The sequence below is a fragment of the Lycium barbarum genome, chromosome 4 (genome assembly GCF_019175385.1).
Source record: "Lycium barbarum isolate Lr01 chromosome 4, ASM1917538v2, whole genome shotgun sequence".
NCBI lineage: Eukaryota > Viridiplantae > Streptophyta > Magnoliopsida > Solanales > Solanaceae > Lycium > Lycium barbarum.
This window is the reverse complement of record NC_083340.1, coordinates 12003334-12019496: the sequence shown is the minus strand read 5'-3', so window position 1 is coordinate 12019496 and position 16163 is coordinate 12003334. Positions and strand designations below refer to the sequence as shown.

At 38.2% G+C, this 16163-nt stretch overlaps 1 protein-coding gene across 1 annotated transcript in view; it reads left to right on the top strand.

Moving 5' to 3' along the window:
* LOC132635217 (uncharacterized) overlaps positions 1–14171 on the top strand; it is a 65843-nt gene extending 51672 nt beyond the window's left edge. The window contains exons 44-52 of the mRNA XM_060351509.1: positions 6290–6411; positions 8047–8487; positions 8588–9361; positions 9461–9534; positions 9637–9982; positions 10059–10157; positions 10252–10407; positions 10946–11127; positions 11231–14171. Of these exons, the coding sequence (XP_060207492.1) occupies positions 6290–6411; positions 8047–8487; positions 8588–9361; positions 9461–9534; positions 9637–9982; positions 10059–10157; positions 10252–10407; positions 10946–11127; positions 11231–13928 (4892 nt within the window). The 3' untranslated portion in view covers positions 13929–14171. The remainder of the gene's footprint in view (positions 1–6289; positions 6412–8046; positions 8488–8587; positions 9362–9460; positions 9535–9636; positions 9983–10058; positions 10158–10251; positions 10408–10945; positions 11128–11230) is intronic.
* Positions 14172–16163: the final 1992 nt, after the last annotated feature.

Below are 16163 nucleotides of genomic sequence, written 5' to 3'. Positions count from 1 at the left end.
TGCCAAATAGGGCTTGGTCTTAGGTGTAACTAAAACTCTCCGACCCATGGCCTGGACGTAACACGGCACTCGGTGCCTTACTGCATGTGACCTAGCGAACCACATGGCTTGCTGAATCATCATAAGGCATAAAATGAGCGGAATATGCCATAAACATGATGAGCCTTAATAAACACGAGATTTCAAAATATCAAATAAAATACTTGTTTAAAAATATGAATATGGATTGTCATAGATAATGAGCCAAAGATGGTTATACGACTCTGAACATCTGACATAACATAACTGTCTAGTCTATGAAACCTCTAACATGAGTGAACTACTAAACATACTTACTGGGACAAGGCCCCTAGCATACCTTAAATGCATAACTATCATAAAAGTAAATAATGACTAAACCCCGAAAAAGATGGGGCTAACCAAAAGTTGATACGTGGATGATCCTATAGAGTAGATCTGTCGTCCTATAAGTCCGTACCTGCATCGTGAATTGCAGGCCCCCGAGCAGTAGAAAGGGGACAGCACATTGAATATACTGGTATGTAAAGTAACTGAATGAAATAACATGGGACATGAAATAACATTATAAGAAGTGAAACTGAAACTGAAACTGAAACCTAGTCATGAGCATGAATACACACACACACACATATATATATATATATATATATATATATATATATATAACACGAGTAAAAACATTTTAGATTGGGAGAGCATAAATATAATCGACAACATGAAATCTGGTAGATGCGCCCTACCAGGAAAGCCTCTCATACCTTGCCAGGATATAAGATGAAATATAACATGAAAGGATCCAATCAATGTTAAGTAATCGTCCTAAACATAGGCGGAGCGATCCTTATCCTATGGTGGCTATGTAGTTTCAGGCTGCTTGAAGCCTTCTTGGTAATTAGTGCAACTTCCAAAAACATGAGCATGATATAATTGGCTAATAAGCCGTGAATTTCATGAAAGCATGACTTGTATTTAGCATGAATATACCTTGTATCATGGCATGAAAATAATTATATAATGTAATTGCATGAAAACTTGTAGACATGTAGAATATTCATGAAATAAGCATTTTTTATTTAAAAACTTGCTTGTAAGAACCCATGGAATGCAAAGGATGAGTTTTTCATAGATTACGGATAGACTCTCAATAACTATAATGGAATATCAAGAACACAATAACGAATTATTTATACAAACATGGTATATCATAGTACATATACTTAGGGTTATCATGAACATTTCTAGAACCCTAGTTTTTGTATAATCTCATACTTTCATGAAAGAACGTGGCGTGGGGAAGAACAAAGATGTCCCACACGTGGATAGAAATTCTATATACCTTAATCGCTCCAAATACTTGAGAAAAGTCTGAATCTTGAAGAAGAATTCCAAAAGCTTTGAAGAAGAGTTTTCACCATTTTTCGTAGCTACTGCTCATAGCTCAAACCACACTGCTCCGGATCTGCAAATCAGATCTCCACCGTTCATATTTCAGAACTATATGTTGTGACCACTTAGTTAAAATTCGGGCTCGATCCAACGGTTAAATTATCAGGAAAGGCCACTGAATATGACTGGTCGGAGTAAAAGTCTACATAAAATATTAGGGTTTTCTCTTAACTCTTTACAACTCTTGATTTTATAGGGTAATGGGATGGTTGGATTTATTCTAGTGTTTAGCAACGATGAAATCTTGTATAATACAAAGGTTCTTGATTAAAATATTTACCTTGGAGGAAACCTTAGGAAACTAGATTGCCAAACCAAACTCTTGAAGGTTTCTTGATTTTTCTTGATTGCAAGAATGAGTTTCTTGCGGTTCTTGAAAGATTGAAGTGCCTAGGTTCTTTAGAGATGGAGGTGGAGAGATAAAGAATAGTCTCTTAGGGTTTAGAATAGTGTTATGGACATTTTTACTTCATAAAATAATAATAAAATAAGGAGTCCCAATTCGAGTAGGAAAAGGCTCAAAACGTAACCCAAAATTTGAAAATTCTGCTCTGGCCAGCATTAGTAAAACAGGCATAACTCTTAGCATAGAGCTCCGTTTGAGCTCCACAAAATACCGTTGGAAAGATATTTCAAAGGGCTACAACTTTCATGTTTTAAGCTTTCTCAATTCTCAACAAATCAAGGGGTTACGGGTGCCCGAAGTAGGCCTGTCGACCATTTTCGCAAAATGCACAAACTTTCAAATTCTCCGCTAAACTCCAATGATACAAGTCTAACCTTTCTTATAAGATACGGGATGTAACAAACTTGATTAGTTTTCAAAACACTTTCTACACCTACCATCTTGGTTTCTTTATATTATCATTTTACGAGTCAAACCTTAGCCCGAAGGTACGAGGTGTTACAGTAACCATGCCCATGTAAGTGAATTTTGGGTGAATCATGATTCACCTGTCCTTTCCCCATCATCCCTAACTCATTTGCGTTCCCTGTATTCATCTGCTACGACAATAAAGCCTCCAGGATTCAACCCGAATACAACCGAAATTTCTTGACCTCCTCGAGGCGAGCCATAGCCCTAACCTCCATTAAAGGGGTTATTTCCACCATAAATAATCTACCTTTACTCTCATTATCAAAAATGCATCAAGCCAATAGGGTGAAATCCTCTCTTGGTGAAATTGCATTCTAGACAAAAGAATCAATTTAGGGATTATGATTCTTGTTAAAATCATAATATAATCCATATAATACTCACCTTAGAGGTTGGGTTAGGATTTAGGGTTAGAATCTTTAACATCTCGTGCCTTAGCTTGGGAGTCGGAAGAAAAAGAAAAAAAAAAAAAGGGCAGCCCGGTGCACTAAGCTTGGGAGTCGGAAGAATGGGGTGAAAATCCCAACAACAACATACCCAGTGTAAAAACACAAGTGGGATCTGGAGTTAGAGGCTGTTTCCGGTAGACCCTCGGCTCAAGTGCAGCAAATCAAAATAGATATGAAAAAGAAAATACGACAATGAAAACATGACAACTAATACGGAAAGCAGTACAAAGCATTGAGAAAAAAGAACAGTAACAACAACAAACAACATATGGTAACAAATATCAAAAAGCAAGAAACTACATGAATAAGCTAATACTATGACAGACACGGTGCTCCAAACTACCACCAAGCCTAATCCCACCAAAAAGCTATACAACGCTGAACTACCTATTAATTTTCTCTCCTAATTCGCGACTTCCAAAACCTCATGTCTATGGTCATGTCCTTAGTAAGTTGCAGCTGCTCCATGTCCTGTCTAATCACCTCTCCTCAAAATAATTCTTCGGCCTACCTCTACCACTCCTCATACCCACCATATCCAACATCTCACACCTCTTCACTGGGGAATCTGCGCATCCACTTCACATGCCCAAACCATCTCAACTTTTGTTTCGTCATCTTGTCCACCACGGAGGTCACTCCTACCTTGTTCCCGATATCTTCATTCCTAATCGTTTCTCTCCTAATAAGAGTTCTTGATTGTCCAGCTCCGTGCCCTATACAAAAAAGTTGGGGTTCGGGAACCAATGATACCACATTGGCGTTTGAGTGGAGGAATATCATCATGAAGGGATAGCTAGATTTTTATGAAAATATCTTTTTCAGGGTAGGGGATGAGAGAAGAGTTAGGTTTTGGGGAGATAAACATTCTTAGAGTTTTATGTCAAAGGAACGTGGTAGTCCAGCATATAAGGGGGACATAAGGGGAAGAAACATTTTGGGATTTGAGGTTTGGGAGGGACTTTCATGATTGGGAGGTGAATGAGTTTCAAAGGTTGCTAGCTTTACTTCATCAGCATTGCGAGTCAGTCAATAGACCCTATTCGATGAGATGGAAGTTGGGGAACAATTGTGCATTCTCTGTCAAGTCCTTTTATGAAAAGCTTTTGGTAAGGGCGGATGAGGCTTTTCTTGCAAAGTCGATTTGGATTCCTAAGGTGCCAAGGAAGGTGTGTTTTTTCACTTGGTTAGCTGCATAGAGGAGTAATTTTGCCGGCAGAGAACCTTATGGAAAGAAATGTTGTTTGCATCAGCTGTTGTTACTTATGCAAGGAGGCAGGCGAAGATGTAGATCACCTTCTTCTACATTAGAGTCTGGCCACAAGATTGTGGTGGGATATGTTTAGCCGGTTTGGTATGTCTTAGGTGGTGTCGAGATCTGTGATAGATCTGTTGTTTTGCTAGAAAGCTGGAGAAAGTGCAAGGCATGGAATGTTGTTCCCATGGCATTGATGTGGATCGTGTGGACAGAGAAATATGAGGGCTTTCAAAAGGGTACAATTGAGTTTTTGGCAGTTGAGGAGTAGTCTCTGATCCCTTATTTATTTTTGGTGCACCCGTGTAGTTTCGGGTTGTATAGAGGATTGGGCGTCTTTTGTTGAGAACCATATCGTTTTGTAGGTTCTTTACTTTTTGGTATAGTTCTTGCATACTATCGATTCTGGCCTTGTGATTAATCAAAATATTTACTTGATAAAAAAACAACTTACCTTTTAAGTTTTGGTGGTACTCCCTCCGTTCCATAATAAGTGGTTTGTTAGACTTTTCAAAATAAGTGGTGCTTTAGGATTTCAAGAAGGCTTTGGGCAGATTCTTCCAAGATCACCCTTATTTAAATAGTCAACATTCATTAATTACCTTTTCTTTTTCTAGAAAGTAGTAAAACTTGATTAGGGGCAAGCTAGTAATAGCACCCCTAATTTTCTAGGAGTGACCAATTTCTTAAGGAGTGTGCATGAGCCTAAAAAACCACTTATTATGGAACGGAAGGAGAACCTTTTTATCACACAAGACTCCGGAGGTGGGCTTCCATTTCATCCACCCACACCAATACGATGTGTGATATCATCGTCGATGTCTCATTTTCTTGGACTGAAGACCCAAAATACTTGGGATGGCCTATGTATCAAGTCCCGACTTTCAAATGTTCATATTGCTTGTGCATCAGGCAGATCGCATCGTGGTGCCTGTCATGTGCCTTAATCATCAGGCCAGCACTACGGTTGGGGCTTACTATGCTTCCATGGCTGCTGAACTTCTTGCCCAAACATCATGGTCCATCCATGGCGTGCCCTATATGGTGACTTTCACACGGTGGGGAAGCTATGGCGTGACCCACTTGAAGCCTGTTTCACTTTTGAGCTTCAACATTCCTCCCTTTATGCTGCCACATCAAGCCCACTTGCTTCCGTTTCATCCCATATCGGTGGGCTTAAGGAATTTGGTTTCTTTATAGACCTGGCAATCACGACCTTTTGAGCTAGTTTTGGAGTTGAGTTAGGCCCACGGTCCATTCCTTTATAATAGTATCAGAGTCGGGCCCAGCCCTATTCATTGTTTCATTGGTTGTTGGGCTCCCATCTTATATTGTCCACGCTTCAGATATCCAGTCCTGGGAGATTGTTGAGTTCCACATCAGTGGGCTTAAGGAATTTTGTCTCTTTATATGGTCTTGGCTAATCATCACCTCTTGAGCTAACTTTTGGAGTTAAGTTAGGCCCAAGGTCATTCCTTTACTGATCCCCCAACAAACAAATCATTAGTCCACAATCAACACTATGTTTAAGCAACATATTCAAGCCCAAACATATAATAGCACTAAAATAGCAAATTTAGAAACATGAAGTGGGTTTAAAAGAGTATGGGTTTGATGGAATAGAGGAGGATCTTGTACACTTTAGAAACAATCTCTTATCCCTTCCTTTTGATGCACCTACAAGATTCCCATAGGTGTAGAAGGTTGGGTGTCATTTGTAGAAAATCATATATTTTTTTTGGTAAGGTTTTCTACTTTTTGGTGTACTTCTTGTATGCGGGTGGTTTTTTTAAAACTTATTGTTAGTAATATCTTATTACTTGATTAAAAAACAAGTGTATAGGAACATGTAGGGTGTTGCATCGCTGTGATATTTTCTTGAATTGCAAGAGAAAGAACGGATTTTTACAGTAGAAACCTATTTTTTAGCCGATCCTGTTACATTCATCCCTCTGAGGTGCCCCTTGCTGTTGACATAGTGTTCTGATTAGATTTATCATCCACAAACTTAAGCTCTTTTATCCAATCGTAAAGATAGGTGTTCTCATTAACTACAATCTTTTGTTGAACGGAGAATGAAAGAATGTGTTTGAAGAAATAAATGTTTGAGTGCCTGTCAGAATTTGTACGATCTTTTTGTATTTATATCTGTATCTTAACATGCATCTGAGTTGGCCGTTTGGTACAACAGATTAGATCAATATGTGGTGCTATATTTTTAATTTGAACTATTCGTTGCAGGTGATACTGTTGGTCATTCATTAGCTCCTCTAAACCGTATATCTAGATCCCAAGAGAATCCACTGTCTTACAACAGTTCACTTGAACTTAATTGGCTAGAGTTGTCCTCTTCAGGATCTACGGTGATTTTCTCCTGTTCTTTCTTCTTTTTGTATTGCTAGTTTTCGGACACGTGCTTTGCACGTGTACCTCATGCTAAATAGTAGTACAAATGTGTTAAAAACATTAATATGTATGCAATGAATTGCACTGAAATTGAAGGAGAAAATGCAAGTTCAAACTGATGAATTTGATCCCATTCACCGGATATTTATTGTCATTGCAAGCGCAATAATACTAAAAAACTACCATATGAAGTTGAAAAGTAATGTTGGAATGACTTTAATTATGCAGTTATTATTATATATTAAGTACTCAATATTGATCCTTCTCTATTAAATAGCACAAAATTTAAGTATGAATTTGAACAATATCAGTTATATTGCAAATGTTTCGCATGTTAAAGTTTTTGCCTTGAGCATATACCTTTATCTGATTGAAAAACAAGAGGCGTTTCATGTGAATTTGCAAAAAAAAATAAAAAAAATAGCTAGATTGTATAAATATTATTGTATCGATGAAATAGCATGATCGTGTGTTAGATGTCGGCAGTTCGACGTTCTAGTACTTCATCAAAAATTTAACACTATTAGAGCTGAAAAATGATATCGTTTACCTTTCCAATTTAATTTAAAAAGGAACTTGACAAACAAAAAGACATGAGAATAATAATATTACAACATGTATGAGATGAGTGCATGAAATTTGAAGGAAAGCATATGAACTCAAAACTGCAGAAATAATAACAGAGGCTTGAGATGCCAATAAAAAATCTAAGACAGAGAATAGAAGACTAATGTACTTTCTCCAACTAAAGTCTTCACTTTCAATAATTAGCTAAATGCCTGAAAATAAAGAATCACAGATAAATTAAAGAAAAACTAATTAGGAGCCACCTCACCTAAAGCAGTATTTACACCTTTTTGTTGAAAACTTACACCGTGTAGATAGGTTGAAAAAAAATATATATATGTATGTATTTGTGTGTTTATTTTTTAATGTTCCAACTCCCCTTAATGAAACTTGTGACTCTGCTACTGAAAAAATCAAGCATATCGAAATGAGGAAGAACTGAACATTAAACGAATAACCCGTTAACTCATTTGGAATCTGGAATTTACAAATGTTGCTTAATTACATAATCAACTGAATGAAAAAGCTTTTTTACTATCCAATAACATTATGCATCGATCCACAACTGTCTAGGAGTCTCTCAATCTTCTTAATACAAAGGATACCCAAAACGGCTGCTATGTTTCATGCCTTCCAATTTCTTAGATGAATTGATTTTCAAAAAGATGGAACGTGATATCTCTTTATTTATTGAAACTGAAGAGTGATTCTGAATAAGAAAATGTTGTCTTTTTGTTTATCCCATTCATGGTAATTAAATGTTGGTTTTAAACAGATGTCTTTTCAATTATCCTATTTATTGTAATTGAAATGAAAATTTATTATTTTGGTAATTGAAATGTAAGGGAAAATGGCCATTTAACTTTTGAGGGGCATTTTTGTAATCCAACTTTTAGCTAAGGAGCTTCCCACTTTTAGAATAGTATGATGATATGATGATTCTTGAAAAGAATATAGGGAACATATTACGGTATCTGCTTTGCTACATTTTTTTGTCGTCTTGCTCATCTCACCATGAAATGCAGATGATAACTAGTGGGGGAAAAGAAATGAAATCATCAGGAAGAATAAAATTGGCTGTTTACCTGTCTCCTCAACTTGAAGTTGAAAAGAATGAGGCAAAATCTGGGTTTATCCAAATTAGTCCTACCAGAGAAGGACCTTGGACTACTGTGAGGCTGAATTACGCTGCACCTGCTGCTTGTTGGCGACTAGGAAATACTGTTGTTGCCAGTGAAGTGAGCATAGCTGATGGAAATCGATATGTCAAGATCAGATCTCTAGTTTTAGTTCGTAACTATACAGAATTTACACTGGATTTACAGCTCAAGCTCAGTGCTTCAAATGAGAAAAAAAGACATGATAATGGTGAGAGAGAAGAGGTTTATGGTGATGAAGTTATGACAGATGAGTTCTTCGAGACCCAGAAATATAATCCTGATGTTGGGTGGCTTGAAGCAAATGAGGTACATCTCCAGATTTAATTCTCTTTTGTGCCTGAACATAAGTAGCAATAGGTTTCTCTTATTTCTGATCTTAAGCCATCAATTTCTGTCATTTTGGTAGGGGACAAATGAAGTCGAGCTTCCATCAGGCTGGAAATGGGTTGATGAATGGCATGTAGATAAGAATTCTGTGAACACCTCTGATGGATGGGTTTATGCTCCAGATTTCAGTAGTTTGAAATGGCCAGAATCGTCCAATCCACTAAAATCTGTGAACTATGCAAGACAGAGACGGTGGCTTAGGAATAGGAAAGGCCAGCCAAGAGATGTCAAGGCTCAGATTTATGTTGGGCCTATAAAACCTGGTGAAGTAGTTTCGTTGCCTTTATCTGTCCTGACCCATTCTGGACTTTACGCACTGCACGTGAGGCCTTCAAACCTTGGAAAAATTGAAGATTATTCATGGAGTTCTGTAATGGACATGTCTGGGAACACTCAGGATCTTGGGATGCCAACAGAAAACGCTGGAATATCTGTGTCAAATCTCAGTGAGTCTGAGGAACTCCTATACTGCCCTGTAGTTAGTGGAACCTCATCCAATAGTAACCGGGGCAAGTGGTTCTGCTTGAGTATACAAGCTACTGAGATCACAAAGGACATGCACTCTGATCCTATTCAGGATTGGACCCTTGTGATCAGGCCACCCCTTACGATTACCAATTATCTTCCTCTTACTGCTGAATATTCTGTTCTTGAGATGCAAGCCAATGGTCATTTTCTCACTTGCGTTAGAGGGATATTCAATCCTGGTGAATCTGTCAAGGTTTATAGTGCCAATATAATGAATCCTTTATACTTTTCGTTGCTTCCACAAAGAGGATGGTTGCCGATACAGGTTAGTTTTGTGATTACTTTGTGTTCTTTTTTCTCAGTTGATTCTTAATGCCTCTTCGAATGCATTATAATGACGCTAATTTCTTGACGTCCTTTACAGGAGGCTATACTCATATCCCATCCTAAGAAGGCACCTTTAAAGACAATAAATCTAAGAAGTTCAATTTCTGGAAGGTCTCAAAGAAAATAAGAGAGCTGATTAAGTTCATTCTTTATTCTGTGAAAAATGTTATCTTAGTGTTCATTCTTAATCCATTAAGCTACTGGCTGTTGCAGGATTGTTCAAGTAATTGCTGAACATACACATACCCACGAGAGGCCTCTGCAAGCAAAGATTACCAAGGTCTATGCTCCTTTCTGGCTTTCAGTTGCACGATGTCCGCCAATTACTTTCAGGCTTATAGACTTGAGTGGGCGGAAAACAAAGAAGATTGCTTTGCCTTTGCTATCTAAAAGGAATAATGATCCTGTTCTGGAGGAGATCTCTGAGGAGGAAATAGATGAAGGAAATACAATTGCATCTGCTTTAAACTTCAAGTTGCTAGGCCTTTCAGCATCAATTAACCTGTCGAGTGAGGAGAATTTTGGTCCTGTGAAGGATCTTTCTCCATTGGGTGACATGGTAAAGAATCTTACTCCTGTTTAATATATGTTTTATCTAAGCTTATAACTTATCCATAATCCGTCCTCAATATTAGGATGGCTCGCTGGAGTTCTGCGCCTACAACACTGATGGAAATTGCATGCGGCTTTTTGTATCATCAAAACCTTGCCCTCATCAAACTGTTCCAACAAAGGTTCTGTCTCAACAACAGCAGCAGCTTCGCTCTCTAACTTCTACAGAATCCAATTCAAATAGTTTTATTGAGTACTTACCTGCTCTTTTGTCAGGTTATTACTGTTCGACCATTTGTTACATTTACCAATAGACTTGGTGAAGACTTATTATTGAAATTGAGCAGCGAAGATGAGCCAAAGGTTTTGCGTGCATCTGATGCCAGAGCCTCATTTGTATATCGCGACACAGGCGGACCTGATGAACTCCAGGTGACTAAATTCTCTATACTGTGTTATCTGAACTGCTAATCAACTAAAGAATACTTTTCTATGGAAATGCATCCGTAATATGGTGTCTTACACATAGTCCACACTTCTTTCTTTTATACCCTCTTCTGAAAACATGAATGATACGGTATCGAACAGTCTTCTTTTGTCGTTGAACTTCTACTTTTCTAAGAGGAATATGTATCTCTCAACCTTATGATTTTCAATATATTTTTCTCATTTGGAAATTTAGTGTATTTATTGTGCCATTTCTAGATGCTACCACCCACTTGTAGGTTATTTGTTTAAACAAGGTACTATTTGGATTACCAGTGTGACCATAGTTTATAAACCATGGCTGTGCTGGATTGGAAGAGTTAAATTTCCTGGTGAAGCTTCTTACGTGTTCATTCTGGGAGGAAAATGTCAATAATGCTGCATAATTCCTCATTTTTTCTGCTTCTTGATTGTTAGTTATGGGACTGCACTATTTTAGCTTATAGCTTGCAAGTTCACTTACAATATAATATCAATTTTGAAGGTCCAACTGGATGATACAAGTTGGTCGTTTCCTGTTCAAATTGTTAAGGAGGACACAGTTCTTCTTGTCTTGAGGAGAAATGATGGCACGCAAAGATTTTTGAAGATGGAAATCCGTGGCTTTGAAGAGGGGTCACGTTTCATTGTTGTTTTTCGCCTTGGATCAACAAGGGGTCCAATTAGGTACCTGATTAACCTTGCTTTAGTTACAGTCACTGGCTCTGCTACTTCAAGCTTCTGATTAAGTCCAATCTTATCTGGTTAATCTACTATATATGCTTGATAGGATCGAGAACAGGACGAGGAAGATGGTCATTAGACTTCGGCAATCTGGATTTGGTGATGATGCATGGATCCAGTTACTGCCTCTTTCAACCACTAACTTTTCATGGGAGAATCCCTATGGCCAAAAACTTATTGATGCTGAGATTTACAATGGCAATAGCTCTAGGGTCTGGAAATTTGATTTGGAGAAGTCAGGGTTCTGTTCTGAATGTGATGGATTAGGCTTGCTTTTTCATGTTATAGATATGGCTGATGTCAGGGTTGCAAGGTTTATCGATGAGGGAGCAGCATTATTAAGTTCGAAAGAAGGGAGCACGTCTCTTGCAGAAGTTGGAAATCTTGGCAGTTCTCACATACAGAACCAGATGAAGGAGAATGGGTCTCCTTTAGAAATTACAGTTGAGTTGGGTGCAATTGGGGTTTCATTTGTGGACCATAGACCCAGAGAGATATCCTATTTGTATCTGGACAGAGTATTCATATCCTATTCTACCGGAAATGATGGTGGAACGACTAGCAGTTTTAAGCTCGTATTGGGGTACTTGCAGCTTGACAATCAACTGCCCCTCACATTGATGCCTGTACTGCTGGCACCTGAACAAAACATTGATATGGATCATCCAGTCTTCAAGATGACTTTTACAGTGCGCAATGAGAACATTGATGGTGTCCAGGTATACCCAAAAGTTTATGTGAGGGTAACAGATAAATGCTGGAGGCTTAACATTCATGAGCCAATAATCTGGGCCTTCGTAGATTTCTATAACAACCTTCAACTAGATCGCCTATCAAACAGTTCTAGTGTCAGCCAGGTTGATCCTGAAATACGCGTAGACAAGATTGATATATCTGAACTAAGGCTGAAGCTGTCATTTGAGAGTGCACCTGCTCAGAGACCAGATGGGGTTCTAGGCGTATGGGGCCCAGTACTGTCGGCAGTCGGAAATGCCTTAAAAATAAACATCCATTTGAGGAAAGTTGTCCGCAGAGACAGATTTATGAGAAAAAGCTCGGTCATTTCTGCAGTGGGAAATCGTGTTTGGAGAGATTTGATTCATAACCCTCTACATTTAATATTTTCAGTGGATGTGCTGGGTATGACGAGCTCCACCTTAGCCTCTCTCAGCAAAGGCTTTGCTCAACTATCAACAGATGGACAGTTTCAGCAGCTGCGTTCAAAGCAGGTATGGTCGAGAAGAATAACCGGAGTTGGTGAAGGGATCAGGCAAGGGACTGAAGCCCTGGCACAAGGTTTTGCATTTGGAGTTTCTGGGGTAGTGACAAGGCCTGTGGAGAGTGCTAGACAACATGGCCTTCTTGGCTTTGCCCATGGGCTTGGACGGGCTGTTGTGGGATTTGTTGCTCAACCAGTGAGTGGAGCATTGGACTTCTTTTCATTGACTGTCGACGGGATTGGTGCAAGTTGTTCTCGTTGCATAGAAATTCTTAGCAACAAGACCACCTTCCATAGGATAAGAAATCCCCGTGCTATTCATGCAGACAATATACTGAGAGATTACAGTGAGCGAGAAGCACAAGGTCAAGTGATACTACACCTTGCTGAAGAAAGCCGGCATTTTGGTTGCACTGAACTTTTTAAAGAGCCTTCTAAATTTGCCTTGTCTGATTATTATGAAAATCATTTTATGGTTCCCTATCAGCGGATTGTTTTAGTGACTAATAAACGTGTAATGCTCCTCCAGTGTTTGTCTGCTGATAAGATGGACAAGAAGCCCTGTAAAATCATGTGGGATGTACCATGGGAAGAACTCATGGCACTTGAATTAGCAAAAGCTGGCTACCCTAGACCTTCTCACTTAATCATCCATATCAAAAGATTCCGAAGGTCTCAGAAGTTTGTCCGGGTAATAAAGTGCAATACTGAAGAAGAAACTGAGGTGCCTCAAGCTGTAAGAATCTGTTCGGTTGTGCGTAAGATATGGAAAGCACACCAAACTGATGTGGCATTTCTGCAGCTAAAGGTTCCTTCAAGCCAGAGACATGTATCCTTTGCTTCGATTGATAATGATGGAAGAGATTCACTTAGCCAGAAAAAGCCCATAATTGAATCAAGGGAGCTGGCTTCCTGGGGTGCTGTCTCCGATAGAAGGAAATTTGTTCAACATGCTATCACATTTTCGAAGGTATGGAGCAGTGAACGAGAGTTGAAAGGTCGTTGTACATTGTGCCGGAAGAATGATACAGAAGATGATGGAATATGTAGTATCTGGCGCCCTTCCTGTTTACCCAATGGGTACATCTCAATTGGGGATATTACTCGTGTTGGTTGTCATCCTCCTAATGTTTCAGCTGTATATCGTTATTCTGACAAATTATTCGCCCTCCCAGTCGGTTATGACCTGGTGTGGAGAAACTGCTCAGATGACTACACCAATCCCATATCAATTTGGCATCCTCGTGCTCCTGAGGGCTTCGTCTCCCTGGGATGTGTAGTTGTACCTGATTTTGCTGAGCCGGAACCAAATGCTGCGTACTGTGTTGTAGAAACATTGGTCGAGGAGACAGTGTTTGAAGAACAAAAGATCTGGACAGCCCCAGATTCATATCCCTGGGCATGTCATATCTACCAGGTGCGCAGTGATGCACTTCATTTTGTTGCTCTCAGGCAGCCCAGAGAAGAATCTGATTGGAAGCCGATAAGAGTTATCGATGACCCACAGCTTCACATTGAGCCATAGTAAGTTTGATTATACTCCAGTTACTAACCCAATAAACAAAGCAGCTTTCTTGATTTTGCTTGCCCCGTTGGAAAAATACTGGTTTGTGGCGCTGTTTCCATCTTAATTGAAAATAGTCTCGAGTAGTTTGTACAGTCAGAACTGTGTATTGATGTACATGTTATGGATCTCCCTAAGAGGCTGCTTTCCTCAATTTTGGTATTGATCATTTCCAGCAATCAAAAGCAACTTATAAGTGTACAACTTATTGATGTTGCGGTCTTCATTTTTTCATTGTTTCCTATGTTTATTGAAATTTATGATGGCTAAAAGTAATATGCACTTCATTCATACATGCGTTAGCACTACTTCAAAAAGAACTTCTCTTTAGTTTATGAATGGAGACAGCCGTAATACAGACAATTTTTTTGGCCTTATGTTGCATAAGTTGACGTTTTGGAACTGGGATATAACAGCTTTTGTAACAAATATACTAAAGCATTAGGAGTGTACAAAGAAAACCGACAAACCGCATTAAATCGATAATTCGTGTCAAATCGACAAAAAACCCGATTAGTGATTTGGTTTGACTTGGCTTGGTATTGGCAAAAAAACTCCACCATAATTGTTTTGGTTTTAACTAAGAAGTCAAACCAAACCAATCGATTCAAAATTACTTGTATATAATTTTTAAATATTTTATACATGAAAACAGTAGTTTATAATGTAATTTATAAACATCTCTTATTTTTTTTTAATATAGTTTTTGTCTATTAGTAACATATTATTCAAGTTGAATTTAGAATTTTTAATGGTTCAGCAAGTTTTATAGCTCATAGATGTTAGTAACTCGAAGAAATAACACAAATCAAATCAAAGCAATACTAATGCTAACAAAATAAATTTAATTCTAGCACTAGGAATAACTAGAATGTTGGATATTATTACGTAGTATCAGTTTTGCATTGGTTTAGACTGTGAAAATATATAACGTAATTTAGTTTTTCTTTAATATATAGTCATGTAATTAATATGTATTAGCCATACTTATTTTAGCATGACTTAGTACTTTTAGCTTGTGATCATTTTCATATAGCTTAGCGATTTCATTTTCTTTTTTATTGGATATTTTAGTACAATGTCATCATTCACATCACATTTTGTGTTATTTTCTAAAGAAACGCCTTAATTAGATAGTGGTATCTTACTAGCACTAATGAAATATTTGAAGCACAAGTTACATGTTTTGTATAAAATTTTGTCGAAAAAAACGAACAACCTCAGGAAACTGAAAAATTCGACTTTTGTTGGTTTGTTTTGATTTATAGATTTAAAAACCCGACACAATTGGTTTGGTTTGGTGTTTGAAAAATCTGGACCAACCCGGTGTTAGCTTAACTTTTGTAATGAAAAATAGTCACCGTCCTCGAGTTTTTTTTTTTATTTCCCACCCGGTTTTCGGTACCCGCAATGGAGCCCGACTATATCCGGATTAGCGTCGCGTAGGGCCTCATTCGGGGGAAGCACTCCCTACCGAGGATTTTTTCATACCTAGGGCTCGAACCCGAGACTTGTGGTTAAGGGAGGAGCAGCCTCATTCGCTGCACCACATCTTTTGGTGGTACTGTCCTAGAGTTTTTAAATTCCACAAGTGAAACAACTTGTGATATTTGAAACTAGGGGGACATGGACTATTTTTCAAAGACATGCCGCAGTGAAAGCGAGTCTTCATGGAACAATTGTCACTACTTATGGACCCGAACCTGGACCCTAATCACGCCAAAATGCAGAAAAGCTCTGACCTATGTATTTGTCAAGTCTTCTTGTTTGTTTGAAAGAACTTAGACAGTAAAGGTACTCAAAAACCTCTAAATTGTAGAGGGATATTGGCGTTGCGAAGATATTCCTTCTAAAAATGAAAAGCTTCCTTCCTCGAATTTGGCTCATCAAGCCTTGGATTTTGTAGTCTGAGAAATTACAGTCACTTATAGGTTGACTGTGTTATGTACCTCTTTAAAGTTTAAATAAAGCCATAATTTGAATTACGGTGTCACGATCTAAAATTCACTGAATGAATCGATAGTATGCTATCTATTTTCTTATTAATTTGAAAAGAAAAATGTTCATAGTTCTTTCCATTAGCATTCAACTGTATTTTCCTAGTGGAAACGCTAGAGTTGCTAAATGTCGGGATTTGACTAATTTGATGTTCTGCATCATTATGTTTTTTTTTTTCCTCATCCGGTGTCCGGTATC